The sequence below is a fragment of the Balaenoptera acutorostrata genome, chromosome 3 (assembly GCF_949987535.1).
Source record: "Balaenoptera acutorostrata chromosome 3, mBalAcu1.1, whole genome shotgun sequence".
NCBI lineage: Eukaryota > Metazoa > Chordata > Mammalia > Artiodactyla > Balaenopteridae > Balaenoptera > Balaenoptera acutorostrata.
In genome coordinates this window covers 73,196,080-73,210,021 of record NC_080066.1, presented here as the reverse complement: position 1 = coordinate 73,210,021, position 13,942 = coordinate 73,196,080, and the positions used below count along the sequence as shown (strand labels likewise).

The window sequence follows — 13,942 nt, the reverse complement described above, 5'->3', positions numbered from 1 at the left end:
TTTAAACCAGCACAGTGTAGTTGAAAAGCTTCTTTAAGTTTCAGCTCCTGTATTGCTGCCTCTGTGACTTTGGACAAATCACCTCCCCTCTCTGGGCCTCACTCTTCTTGTCTATAAAATGGAGATCTGGACTAAATTCTTGTTGAGATCCAGTTCAACAGTAACATTTTATGATTTTATGTTCATCTAATAATTTAAAAATCTAAGTGAAGTAATATAAGCATAGGAAAGAAGAAACCACTGATCATTATACGCTGCTTACATTAAATTACCTTGTACTCTTAGACATACAGTAGTCATTATTGGGCCTATCCACCAGCACCCTTCCCCAGAGAACATCAATCCTTCCCAAATGCTCACCTTTCTGACTCTGACCCTGCTACCCTACCCTCAAGGTCAAAGAAAAAAGACTCTCCCACCATATGTTCTCTCCCACTCCCCAAAAGCGTCAAATTAAAGAGAAAAACAAGTTTGTGCTTTGTGGGTCCTTATGGTGTGGCGGCCAGAGCCCTAGAGTAGGAGTCAGACCACCAGGGCCCACCCTGGTCTATCACCTGTTCACCATGTGACCTTGGACAAGCCACTTCCCCTCTCTGGTCTTAGCCTCATCTATAATATGAGGGGTTAGATGGGTTTCTCTTTATGAGCCTTGCTCTGCCCTACAGTGGCTACCCAGGCTGGGAGAGGCCAGAAGCTGCAGGCCAGCATTTCTCCAACTGTTCCCAGAAACAGCCGACAACCTCCAGCATCCCCAGCAGCCTGGTGCCGAAATGTGAGCCAGAAAATCAGGTGAGATGCGCAGGGCCAGGTGGGCCCCAGGTGGGCCCCAGCCGTGCCCAAGACTCTCAGGCCAGGGCATGATGTCCACATCCAAAGCTGGATTCTGCAGCTCTTCTCACAGATGTTCTCTTATTTGTAGGATAAGGACATACAAGACCTCCAAAGGCATCAGAAACATGCCCTTCAGGGACCAGACCAGGGCAGGGAGTGGAGTTAAAGATTCCTTGTTTGTTAATGTATAGTTTTAGTTCAGATACAATATACCTGCAAGAAAATGTACATATACAAGTATGGCTTAATGTATTTTCAGGAAATGAACACATCAGTGAAACAGGCACCCAGATCAAGAAACAGAACAATACCTGTCCCCCAGAAATCCCTCTCATGCCCCCTTTCAGTCACTAGTCCCTCAAGAATAACCACTATTCTTTTTTTTTTTTTTAATTTTATTTATTTATTTTATTTATGGCTGTGTTGGGTCTTCGTTTCTGTGCGAGGGCTTTCTCTAGTTGTGGCAAGCGGGGGCCACTCTTCATCGCGGTGCGCGGGCCTCTCACTATTGCGGCCTCTCTTGTTGCGGAGCACAGGCTCCAGACGCGCAGGCTCAGTAATTGTGGCTCACGGGCCCAGTCGCTCTGTGGCATGTGGGATCTTCCCAGACCAGGGCTCGAACCCGTGTCCCCTGCATTGGCAGGCAGATTCTCAACCACTGCGCCACCAGGGAAGCCCAATAACCACTATTCTGATTGCTAGCACCAGGGATTCATTTTGCCTGTCTTGAATTTGACACAAATGGAATTATACCGTATGGGCTCTTTTGAATCTGGCTTCCTTCGTTCAGCATGATGTTTGCGTGAGCTCCATCTGTCATTACAGGTAAAAAAATGAAAAGTGACTCTCACTCATTTTCATTTTTGCATAGTAAGGACTTAATGAGGAGCTAAAGTCAATGAGACAGCCCTGAGTCTAGGTGAGGGTGCTCACAGAGAGCCGAGGAAGCAGGTTTACGTAAAGCTCCTCCCAGACATAAGAACAACCCCTCCTGCTGTTCCTCCTGCAGAGACCCACACTGTCCTCCTGGGAGGCTCTAGAAGTGGGAGACGGGGCCTTGACACCCAAACTTACTTCAAAGGCCAGAAGCTCTTGTTCACTGAACACTTCCCCTGCGCCCAGCTCCGTGAGGGACACCACAGACTCAGCATCCCATTTAATCCCCACAACCACGAGGTAGCTACTGTTATTATTCCTATCTTACAGGTAAAAAAAAAACCTCAGGCTCAGAGAGGTCAAGTAAGTTGTCCTAAGGTTGCACAGCTAGGAAAGGGACCCAGACCTCAAACTGTGTGTCCCCAAAGGCCAAATCTCTCCACCAGTCTGTGTTGGCAGAGAGCTCACAGGCTGGGTCTGGCCTCTAGCTATATATCCCACCTCATCTAGCACTGCTTGCCCCCAGCTCACGTTCCACGGCCACACCGGCCTCCTGCCAGCAGCTCAGGTCCCAGGCTCTCCCCACCTCGGGGCCCGCATCCATGCTGCTTCCCCTGCCTGCGCATTTACCCTCAGCCTCTTCCTCGGAGCACCCTCCCCAGCCGCCCAGGGCAAACTACATCCCCTATTCTTTCTCAGAGCATCCCGCTCTCTCCTTTCACAGCCCATCACACACTCTATAGTGACTTGTCCTTTTGTGATCCCTCAATCACTTGTCCCGTGTCTTTCTCCACCAATGGAACACAAGCTGCAAGAGGACAGGAACGTCGATTTTGTTCGTCGCTGCCTCGGACAACGCCTGGCACAAGGTACACCCGCAATAGTGTGTTACGTGAAGAAGAGAGGAGGAGAGACAGATAGCACTGCCCCTTCTGAAGCCCAGCAGTCATCTGAAGGCAGCTCTAGTTCCAGCCTGTTTATGGCCCCCGGCAAGACCCTTCCCCTCTCTGAGCCTCAGTTTCCTCAACTGTCCAACGAGGGTCTTGGAAGAAAGACCTCTAAAGGCCTTCCAGCTCACCGGACCTCTAGACCAGCGGTCCCCAACTTTTTGGCACCAGGGACCGTTTTCGTGGAAGACGATTTTTCCACGGATGGGGAGGGGGGATGGCTCAGGCAGTAATGAGAGCGATGGGGGGGCAGCAGATGAAGCTTCGCTCACTTGCCTGCTGCTCACCTCCTGCTGTGCGGCCCGGTTCCTAACAGGCTGTGGACCGGTACCAGGGGTTGGGGACCCCTGCTCTAGACCACAAATCCTAGGACGACAAGCCATTCCCAAGGCCTCAGGCCTTTGCTGCCTCTTACTCGCCCTATGTCCAGCCAGCACCTTAGAACCTTAGAAAAGTTGCAGGTGCCGGGGGGCGGTGGGGAGGTTCCTCCAAGGCTCCCCAGGCTGTGAGGTACCTGGGGCCTTCACACCCTGTTGTAGATGGAGGACCCCAGAGCATGAGGTCTCTGCCAGTTCTAATAGCTCTGAGGTATGGAATGGGGGAGAGACAGGACTAAGAAGGAATAACAGATGAATTCCATGGGAAACGTCTACTTCCTTCTTCAGAGCCCAACCCCCCCCCCCATTCCTGACTTCTCAGCTCTCAGCCCACCCGACACAGTCCCATGCAACGCTGCCCTCGTTATGTGCACAGCTGCCCCTACAGCCAAGCTGGAGCTCCAGGAGGGCAAAGACTCCCCATGTCATGCTCACCTCTGTACCCAGAGCACTTAGCACAGACCCTTACACACAGGACATGGCCAACATGGGGCCATCGAATCAAAAGTCACTGGTAGGGCCTGCCAGGGTCTGTGGCTAAGGGTGCCACTTTGCCCCCGGCATCACCAAGTTCAGGAGAAGCACCTGAGGCGAAGAGAACCTCGCTTCTCACTCAGAGGCAGAGCCCAGCTGACCACCCTCCAGCCTCTTCCCAGCCCTTCACAGGCCCCGGATTGCCAGTGGCAATGGCCCAGACAGAAGGCTGAGGAATCTCCCCGTCTGGGACACTCTGGGACTCTGCAGACACTTGCTTCTTGACCCATCCAGTCAAGCAGGACAAGCACTCCCCAAACTTGAAGAAACTGCACTTTCTTTTTTCTGGCCTCACCACGTGGCTTGCAGGATCTTAGTTCTTAGTTCCCTGACCAGGGATTGAACCCGGCCCGGCAGTGAAAGCACCGAGTCCTAACCACTGGACCACCAGGGAATTCCCATAACTGCACTTTCCATTCTTCTCTGAGTAAGGCTCCTCTGGCTTTGAAGTTCTTTCTAGTTTTTCTTTAAAAATAAAAGTACCCAGTGACCCAACTTCTAGTTATCTATCTTAAGGAAACAATCAAAAACAGGATCAGAAATTTCTGTTAAGGGATGTTCACTATAGCTTTAGCAATGAAAATTTAAAAAAATAAATGGAAACTGCATATTTTTAACAGTAGGGGAAATGGCTGAATAATTGAGGCATGCATATACAAGGGAATATAAAATTGCATTTAAAATATTTAATGACATGAGCAAACCTGTATGATACATTAAGATGTAATATTTAAAACTGTATTAAAACACTAACCTATAAATTCAGTGTGCTTAAAATAAAAGGAAATAAATATATACATATATTTGCAAAAAATAAACAAAAGAGAAGAAAAGAAAGTAAGAGAATTAGTCCTGACACAGGAGCTCTTTAAAGGGAAAGGCTCCCATTGTGCATCATGGATACAGTGAAGGCCCTGAACCCCCAGATTTTTACTCTGCTGGGTGTGTGGAGGGGTTGGGCCAGGTGTACTGCAAGTATGTGTGAGTGTGCAAGAACCGTGTGCACCGGAGAGAGCATGACAGGTGTGCAGGTACAGACTGGACTGGCCAGACGTTGGCCATGCAACTTGCTGGCTGAGCAACTTGGGGCAACTTGCTTAAACTCTCTGGACCACAGTTTCCTCAAGAAAAATAAGAGTAAAAATAATTCCCATTTCATGAATTGCTGTGAGACTCAAACTCCAAGACTGGTGTTCTGTAATCATTAAAATACCACCTGGATACTAGCAGTTGTTACAAATGAGAAGCAAGAAGAGAGCTTCAGAAAATCTTCATTTCTCTCCAGACAGTAACTACTTTCAGATCTGAGTTTACTCCTGTCTGTGTTGTGGGTTTAGCAAACCTGAAAATGCACCCAATAACTCAGATCAGAGGAACCTTCGCAACTAGGCTCGTGTGGCTTGTCACTCAATCTAAAGCCATTTTCAGGAGGATGATTTCACCTCCCATTCAGGCTCTGAGCTTACAGAACAAAATCCTGAGAGCTGTGGAGGGACTTCCCTGGTGGTCCAGTAGTTAAGACTCCATGCTCCCAATGCAGGGGGCCCGGGTTCCATCCCTGGTCAGGGAACTAGATCCCACATGCTGCAACTAAGAGCCCACGTGCCGCAACTAAGACCTGGCACAGTTAAATAAATAAATAAACATTAAAAAAAAAACAAACCTGGGAGCCGCGGAGAATCCCAAGTGGGATTCGGAGAAGAAAACCAACAGGTCATATCTCAGTCCAGAGCCTGGGGAGGATTTGGGGAGCAAAGGAACAGATATGACAAGAATCATTGAGATTCGCCGTTAACTGTCAGCCAGGTTATACTGAAAACACAGAACTCAGCAATTCTAGTCCCTTCTGCTGGCAAGTCTTCATTTCCAGAGAGATGATTACTTGCAGAGGCACCCGTGAAGATGAATAAACCTCAGGACTGTTTTTAAAGCTTCCCACGAGTGCTGTGACAAGCCCATGACCTACAAGATCTACTGACCAGCACACCTCTCACAGCCACTTACCTCCCCAGCTCCTCCCCGATGTCATAGAAGTCCTCCACCTTCTGCTGCTTGAATGTCTCCATGTTTGGGCTCCTCATTGAGGCCTGGAGCGTACAGCCCTGAAACATGAAAAAACCTGAGCTTAGGACAGACGTGTCAATTGGTACCTGCCTGAATCTATGCCCAAAAGTAATTGGCTGCGTGGGAGCTAATAACTTAAGGATAACCCACAGCCCTCGTTCCTCAAGAACAGCCTTGATCAAGCCTTTCCTCACCTGTGACCAATGATGTACGATTCTTATTTGATTTATATTAATCACGTTTGTTAAGGAGACAGAAAAATAGCCCTCCTCACTTCTTCAGATCTGCTCTGAACAAGTTCAGAGAAACAGGGCCATGGGCAACTTCGGCAATTTGTTCTCATGAAATTCAGGTCTACTGAGAAAAGAGGGAGCTGTGATGCAGGAAAAACAGAACTCATTTTTGAGTCAGAAGTTCCAGGTTCAAGTCCCACAGTTGCCTACGTCATTTAAACTGCAGAGTCTTAACTTCCTCATCTGTAAAAGGGATTAGTACTGTAAACACCACTGCAAATCAGGATATTAATTTTATAAACTACAAAATGCAGTAGAGAGGTAAGGGATGTGCATGACCTCAGCTCCTACAGGCATTGTGCCACCCAATTTGGAGTCTGAACTGATTTCAAACTCTCTCACTCATCACCCTAAGGGAAAGATGGCTGGGAGTGGTGTGACAAATTACAGTAGGCACCAGGAGTTAGGAGCCTGAGGTTCTAGTTGCAATTTTGCCTACAACTAGCTCTATGGCCTCATCTCTTGTCAGAGGAAGGAGGCTGTTTCCTCATCTGTAAAATGGAGCTAACTCTGCCTACCCAGGGCACCTTAGTGAGAACCACAGGACTACTCTGAACCACGCAGAGCACTCACCACTCCACCAGAAGAGACTGTCTGCATCCTCCCTTGGGATCCTCCTGCCCTAAGGAGCTCACCCATTCCTGGGACAGCCACATGCCACCCTGGACAGCACCCCGAGGGCAGGGCCCAGGACACAGCCTGCACATCACAAAGATAAAACCAGCTACCTGTGGATGCATCTTTCAAGAGTCATTAGCAAAGGCCTCTCAGAGCTCATTTTGGCTAGTGCTGGCAGCTTTTCTTCTGCCTGGCAATCAGATACCAACCACGGCCGGGCCCCATGAGCCCCAAAAGACTGTTTTCACCAGGCTGGGTGGAGGCACCATTACATAAGGGCACGTCTCATCAGTGCCAAGTGGCTGAAGCTGTTCTAACTCTCAGGTGATGTATACATTTCACCCTCTTTCCTCCACCTCTGCCCCCTACAAACCAGAGCTCTGGTACCAACATGCCACCTGCCTCCCTCCCTTCCATCGAGTCACACACATCCCTGAAGACCTCCAGGCAGAGCTGGCCTGGCTGGCTCACAGGCCTTACTCTCAGGGCCACCTGCCAACCTCCTGCTTGTGCATCACACATCCTCCTCCCTGCTTGGTCTTCACTCCATGCTCAGCCAGGGCCTGGCAAGCATGGAATCCTGAGAAAAGCAGGCTCCAGGATCCCCGGTTCTAGGCTAATCTGGGTGTATATTAGCCATGTGACCCATAGCACATTGGCACCCTCTCTGGGATTCAATTCCCCTCCTCTGTAAACTGGGGTGATCACGTCTATATCACATACTTCACACATCCATGTGAGGACCCATTGTGATAAGGACATAAACTGCTGGGCAAATAAGAACGATGATTATTATTGTTATTTGACTCATTCCAGGCCATTGTTTGTGTTTCTGCTTCCCACAGCCATTGAGACACCAAGTCTGTTCCCTTCTGAGGAAAAGGTACTGGGATCCTCCTGGCAAGTTTGCCTTGATCAGAATCAGAAGTTTGGCCCCCTTCGCCCCCACCCCCCATTCCTGGCAAACCTCCCGAGACTAGCACTGAGTGGGGCAGGACTGCTATCTATCATCTTCTTTTTGCTGAAAAAATACTTCCAAATAAACCATTTGGGTCAGATTCTGGGGGTGGAGGTGGGAGTAGTTACTAATTTCCCACAGCTAGATGGAAGCAGAAAACTCCAAAAAAATTCTGTTGGCAGATATCCTGAGAATGGTCCCAGGAACAGCTATGATCCTCCATTCGGCAAGAGGCCAGCTGCATTCGCTATCAGGAGCTGAGCTGGATTTGAAGAAGCCCCACCTCCCCAGAAAACAATGAGCCCCCGCCTTGTGCTCCACATCCTGAGTGACCAAAACTTGGGGGCCAGGGGAGCCCCCTAAGCTCAAACTAGGCCCACCAGTTTGGCCCCAACTCACCATTTCAGCATAGCCCCCTCCCCCATAAATCCTATATTACAGGTGAAAGTAGACCTTTCCCATTCCCCCAAAACTTTCACCCCTGCCATGCCCCAGCTCAAGTTGGGCCCTCTTCAGGGGGTTAGGGGGGGCACCTGGAGAGCCCTCCTAGCAAAACTGTTCCCTTCCCACAAAGCCAGGCTCAAATGCTACCATCTCTATGAGCCTCCATGACCCTTTTTCTTGCCAAAACAGATTAAAACTCTCTACCTCTTTAAATTCCCAAAGAGGGCTCTTCACACATTTTTAGGGTTAGAGCTTATCACGTTCTGCCTTATTTCATAATCTATGTCAATGTGTAACCCAGAGGGAGAGAGTACAGGTTCCACAGGCACACAGGCCTGGGTTCATATCCCAGCTCTGCTACTTACTAGCAAACAGCACAAGACAACTTTTCTGAGCTTCAAATTACTTACATAGAAAATGAGTCTAGACAATGCCTAGTGTTAGTGAATATCTGGAGAACTCTCAAAACTGCTAGGGAGAGTATTCACTGGGACTACTTTGGAAAACTATTGGGCAGTTTCTATGGACATACCTAAGAGAAACGCATGCAGATGTTTTCCAAAATGGTCCATGTTAGAACGTTCACAGCAGCACTATCAGTAATAACTAAAAATTGGAAACAACCAAATGGCCATCAACAGAAGAATGGATAAATACATTGAGTTATACCCATACAATGAAATTATTATACAACAATGAGAAAAAGTGAACTACTGCTCCCTGCAACAATGTGGATGAAACTCACAAACATAATGTTGAATGAAAAAAACCAGACACAAAAGACTACAGACTGTGTGATTCCCTTTAGGTAAAACAAATCTGTGGTGCTAGAAGTCATAATAGTGGTTACGCCTGGGTCAGGGGTTGTGCCTGGAAGGGGACACAAGGAGGTTTCTGGGTGCTGGCAATGCTGTTTCTTGATGGTATGTACACTTATTTTGTATGCAATCAAAATTTTACATAATTAAACCATGAGTCTAATATCTACTGGACAAATGAGATAACATATGTAAAGTGTTTTTAATAGTCCTTGGATGGTTCCAACAAATGTGAGTTCCTTCCCTCCTGCCTATTGTCTTGGAGCCTCACGAGGGCAGGAGCTGTGACATTCTCACCTCTGTCCCCTTGTGGTAGGTGGTACACAGCAGGCACTCCATGAATGTTGGCTGATTTAAATTTAGTGCCCCAGCTGTCTTTCTCAAGGCTGCTGCTCAGAAAGCTCATCAGGTAAAAGCAGTTGATAACAACTCAAAGCCCCTTCATAACATCTCTCCCGAAGATGAATTTGCATTTTACCAGTTTAGAAGCATGAAACTAAAGGGAAGACATTCTGAGGTGGAATTACAGTCACCAACTAGGACCCAGAGATACAGGCACCTTTCTGGCCCTGAAAAGATGAAACCACATGGCGGAGGGCACAGCTACAACTTTTGGCCAGGGGCACAGGCCATCAGCTCCAGACATTCCATGGTTGAGGCCCATCTTAATGCCTACATTTCTCTTAATGGAATCTCTAGAATTCACATTCCTGCCCCCAACCCTAATACTAGGCAACACTTCTGAAAGGTTAACACAGATTTCCTAAAACCTCACAAAAAGAGATCTCTAAGAACATCTAGGGGATTTTTAGACTCTGCTCAGGAGCCGCCAGCATGAGGAAGGGGAGCCAGAGAAGTTCCACTTTATCTACACTATATGTTGGGGTTCTGTGTAAGAATTCATGGGTGGGAGGAGTTTGAAAACCACTGCTGTCTGGTCAAACCCACTTGTTTTACAAGAGGAGGAAACTGAGGTCCAGATGGGGGAAAGGACTTGCTAAAAGTCACACAGCTAGCCCACTCCAGCTGCTCTTCCCCCAGCTTCTGTTGACAGTACCCTCAGCCCTCCAATGGTGGCACGAGGGTTACGAAGTCGGTGGCCTCCTGAGGGACAACCTGGGAGGAGGCCTCCAGGGCTGGAGGATCATCCCATAAGGAACTTTCAACCCTACTAAGCCCCTCCCCCATGGGCCCCAGCTCACCCTGCTGAACTCTCAGAGATCCTCACCCAGTGCAAGTCTGTGAAATGGGACCATGATTGCCCCCTTACACCACCACCCCCCCATCACATTCAGGAGGAGGCTGCAACAGAAGGGAGGAGCATCCAGCATTACAGTGTCCCTCCATGCATTGGAGGCTTTGACCCACCCTGATCTCTGATGAGGAAGCTGGGCTCAAAGAAGATCAGCCACCTGCCTAAGCTGACATGAGAAAACTGTCTTCCTGGTAAAGGACCAGCTCCCCTGGGCAGCCTGCTTGGTCACCCCCACATCTAACAAACAACTAGGGAGGCCCTAGGGAGAGGGTCAGGGTTAGTTCAGGTCTTCTTCCTGCCAGTGGGAAACTCGTCCCAGGCCAGCACACACCCACTCAAATCCACACACCCCTGCACCCCCTGCCCAAGCCTCTCCCAAAGCTGCCGAATGGGGCCACTTCAGGTGCTAAAAACACATCTTGGGAGATGGGTGGTTTGGGGAAGAACAGGACTCCGGAGGAAATCGTGAAGAGGTCAACGTACCAGTACCCCTCAGTCACCAGGGCTCTCCCAGGAATACCTTACCCAGAGGCAGCTGAGAAATACAATGTCAGAAACCACAGCAGCGGCCCCCAGCTGCCCCCCACCGGATTCTTGAGTACAAGGTGTCGGGGGCCACCCGCCCCCAGCAACCTTCCCACCTGCCAGTGAGGCAGCAGCTATGCATCCTCTCTTCCAGTGTACACTCCTAACCTACCACCTGCCTGGCCTCAGCGCTTACGGCTCTGGGCCTCCTCTCCCTCCCAAAGTGAGAAGACTAATTTCCACCTTGCAGAGTTACAGTGAGGCTCAGGCAGACCCACACGTGCCATGAAACATCCACAATGCCTGAACCATAGTCGGGTAAACCGTTGACAACACCCTCCTATGCTGGGGTCGAAACCCCAGCCTGCCGCAGAGCAACTGGCTGCCCCGCTGCCCACCCTAACTCTGCCCCAGCCCAGGCTCGCGACTGGGACCACAGCTTCATTCTGCCACAGAGAAAGCTGACTCGGTACGCAGCAGCCTCCTCTCCTCGCATCACCTCTTCGCACGAGGGCGAGAAGGAGGTATGAGAAGCAGATGATGCTGAAAAGATCTGGGCCCTCTCCTCCCGTAAATCTGGGGCCCTCCCCCGCGTCAAGGGGTCCTAACTTGAGGGAAGTCTGTCTCCCATACTCCCTAGGCGCCAGGTCTGCCCGCCGCTCCCAGCCGGTTCCTCGGGTCAAAGTGCCAGACTTCGGAGCGAGCCCTAGGGGCCCAGCGGGCAGTCCCTGAGGTCCAGGGCCGGCCAGAGCACCCAAGGCGAAGGCCGGCCATACCCGGGGGCGGCGTCAGGGACGGGGCCGCTGACTTGCCCCGGAGCAATTTGCCCCCGCTAGCCCCAGCCCCGAGCCGCGCGCCCTGTCCCGCCCGTCGAGCCCGCAGACGGGCGCTACTCACGGCGGGAGGCTGCGCGGCGCCGGGCGTGGAGGCGCGGTAGGCACGGGGAGCGCGGCCGGCCGCGCTGCTGTCTGCTCGGCTCGGCTCCCTGCGCGGTGGGCGTCCGCCTGCCCGCAGAGCCGCGGAGGAGCCGAGAGGGCGGGGCGGCCGGTCCCGTCCCAGGCGCCGGCTGGAGGCGCACCCGGAGGCCCGAGACGGCGCTCGGAGCGCCCTCTACCGGGAGTCCCCTCGGGACAGCCCCCGGGTGAGGGCCGAGACTGCCAGGTCGGAGCGGGCACCTCCTGGGCCTTGAGGTTCCCAGGAGAGGGGGAGAGAGCCAGTGGCAAGACCTGGCGTCTTCACGGGCTCTGCCGCTTACATGATGTGGGGCCTTGGACAAGTCAGCTAACCTCTCCAAGCCTAATCTGGAAACTGATTTAAATGAGCTGATACGCTTGATATAGCCTGGCATGATCACTCAGAAAGTGGTATCTCCTTGTCCCCCGCTTCCACCGTGAAAGAGGAAGTCCCACCAGGGAATATGCCCCTTCCTCCCTCCCAGTCAGAGTGCTCCGACAACGGACAGATTCTTCTGGAAACTTCACCATCCACGGTTCACAGTTTTGTTTTTCGGTTTTTGGTTTTTTTGGCAGCGCCACGCGGCATGTGGGATCTTAGTTCCCTGACCAGGGATTGAACCCGCACCCCCTGCAGTGGAAGTGCGGAGTCTTAACCACTGGCCTTCCGGGGAAGTCCCCCAGGGAACCATCCTGATCTCTCTGTGCCTCATTATCCCCATGCGTTGTTGTGAGGGGTAGGGACACTCCCCTCCTCACCACCCCACCCCATCCCCTCATCCCCACCCGCACTTGGGAGTAGCCTGGCCTGCGTGCCCCCAGCCCTGCCTGGCACATTGGTGAAGCTTCACATCACCATCAAGGCTTCCCTAATGAAAGACTTGGGAGTGGAGCACTCCTCTCTTCCTTCTGCCAAAAATCCCGGGAGGAAAAAGGAATGAGAGTGGAGGGGGTGGTGGAAGGACATGGAAACAGAATGTAAGTCAAGTTCAGTGGTCTTATTTCAAGACAAGAGGCTGTTTAGGGAGAATAAATGAAGGCCCCTTCCCAGAGCCTCCATCCCTAATTCATCCAGGGCACTCCTCAAGACAGTCCGAGAGGAAAGGGTGATAGGTTCAGAGTCCTACATTTGGTTCAAAGCTCTGCTCTGCCGTTCCCGGTGTGGGTATAGTCTTGCGCATGGCATCTGACCTTATTCTTCATCAGTAAAGTAGGTAAACACTCCTTACAGCATCTAATGGAGCTACTGTGGGACTAAAATGAGACAGAATGTGTAAGATGCACCTGGAGGACCTCTACCTCTGTGAGCAACCCCCCTGTCCCCTCTTTAGCCTTTCCCGACACTGGGGTACTGAGAGGTACAGATCAACCAGCCCTCTCCCACTCCCCAGCTGACTGGTGCTTCAGAGTCTGTGACAGCCTCTAGAAAGATCCCGGTGCTTCCTTGTTCATAAACTTGACAACATTCCAGGGCAGTGCAGGCTTTGAGCCACCTCTCCCAAGAGCACCAGGCTACCTTGAGTAGAGTAATATCCAAGACCAGAGGTGGCTCTCCAAGTCAGTGGCCACAGGAGGACAACCACTGGTGAGGTTTCACCAGCATAAGGAGGCCCTTCATCCTCAGACCATCCTCAAACCTCCTCCCCCATTTCTAGTTATCTATTGCTGTGTAACAAACCACCCCAGCCTTGTGGCATGAAACAATTTTGTTAGGCTCATGCCTTGAGGGTCAGAAACACAGAGAGTGTACGGCACGTATGGCTTATCTCTGCTCCACGATGTCTGGGGCTTCAAATGGGGAGACTTCAGTGGGTGGGAGTGACTTGAATGGCTGGGGGCTGGAATCATCTGAAGCCTTCTTCCTTCACACGGCCGGTGCCTGTGCTATGATGAATCCAAGGCTGGGCTCAGGCGAGACTGCGGAGCACCTACATGTAGCCTCTCCATTCCTTCCCCCTCTGAGTCTCATGCTTAGTACCTAATTTGCAGCAGCAATGTCCCCTTGCCCAAGGCAAAAAGGACATTCTTGAATTTGACACATGGCAAACTAGTCAGAGAATGTCGCAGCTGGAAGTTGCACTGTCAATCATCCCATCCAGCCTGGTTATTTTTCAGATGAGGAAACTGAGGCTCAAAGAAGAGAAGTGACTTGCTCAAGGTCACACATCTGGTGAGGGGCAGAGCTAGGATTAGAGCCAGGCCCCCTCCCCATTTGCAGTTTGGTGCTCTTTCCACTCTACTTGCCAAATGCAATGCCTAGGGAGGTACCATCTGGAAATGCATTTTATGCTTGGGGTGGAGTGAGTTCATCAGAACCTCACCTGAGAGCAGTAACAGGCTACTGAGCACTGAACATGGGACCAAGGTGGCAGTGGGCAGGGAAGGGAAAACGCTGAGGGTGGTGGCAGCAAGGACACCTACTCCAGAATGAAGTCAGGAGGAGGTCCAG

The 13,942-nt window shown here is 51.0% G+C and overlaps 1 protein-coding gene across 1 annotated transcript in view; it reads right to left on the bottom strand.

Moving 5' to 3' along the window:
* The window catches only part of DAPK2 (death associated protein kinase 2), a 119,251-nt gene that overhangs the window by 104,177 nt on the left and 1,132 nt on the right, over positions 1–13,942 (bottom strand). The window contains exons 2-4 of the mRNA XM_057542677.1: positions 11,655–11,724; positions 11,438–11,606; positions 5,570–5,667 (exon numbers count right to left, since the gene is read on the bottom strand). Coding sequence (XP_057398660.1) covers positions 5,570–5,667; positions 11,438–11,606; positions 11,655–11,724 — 337 coding nt within the window. The remainder of the gene's footprint in view (positions 1–5,569; positions 5,668–11,437; positions 11,607–11,654; positions 11,725–13,942) is intronic.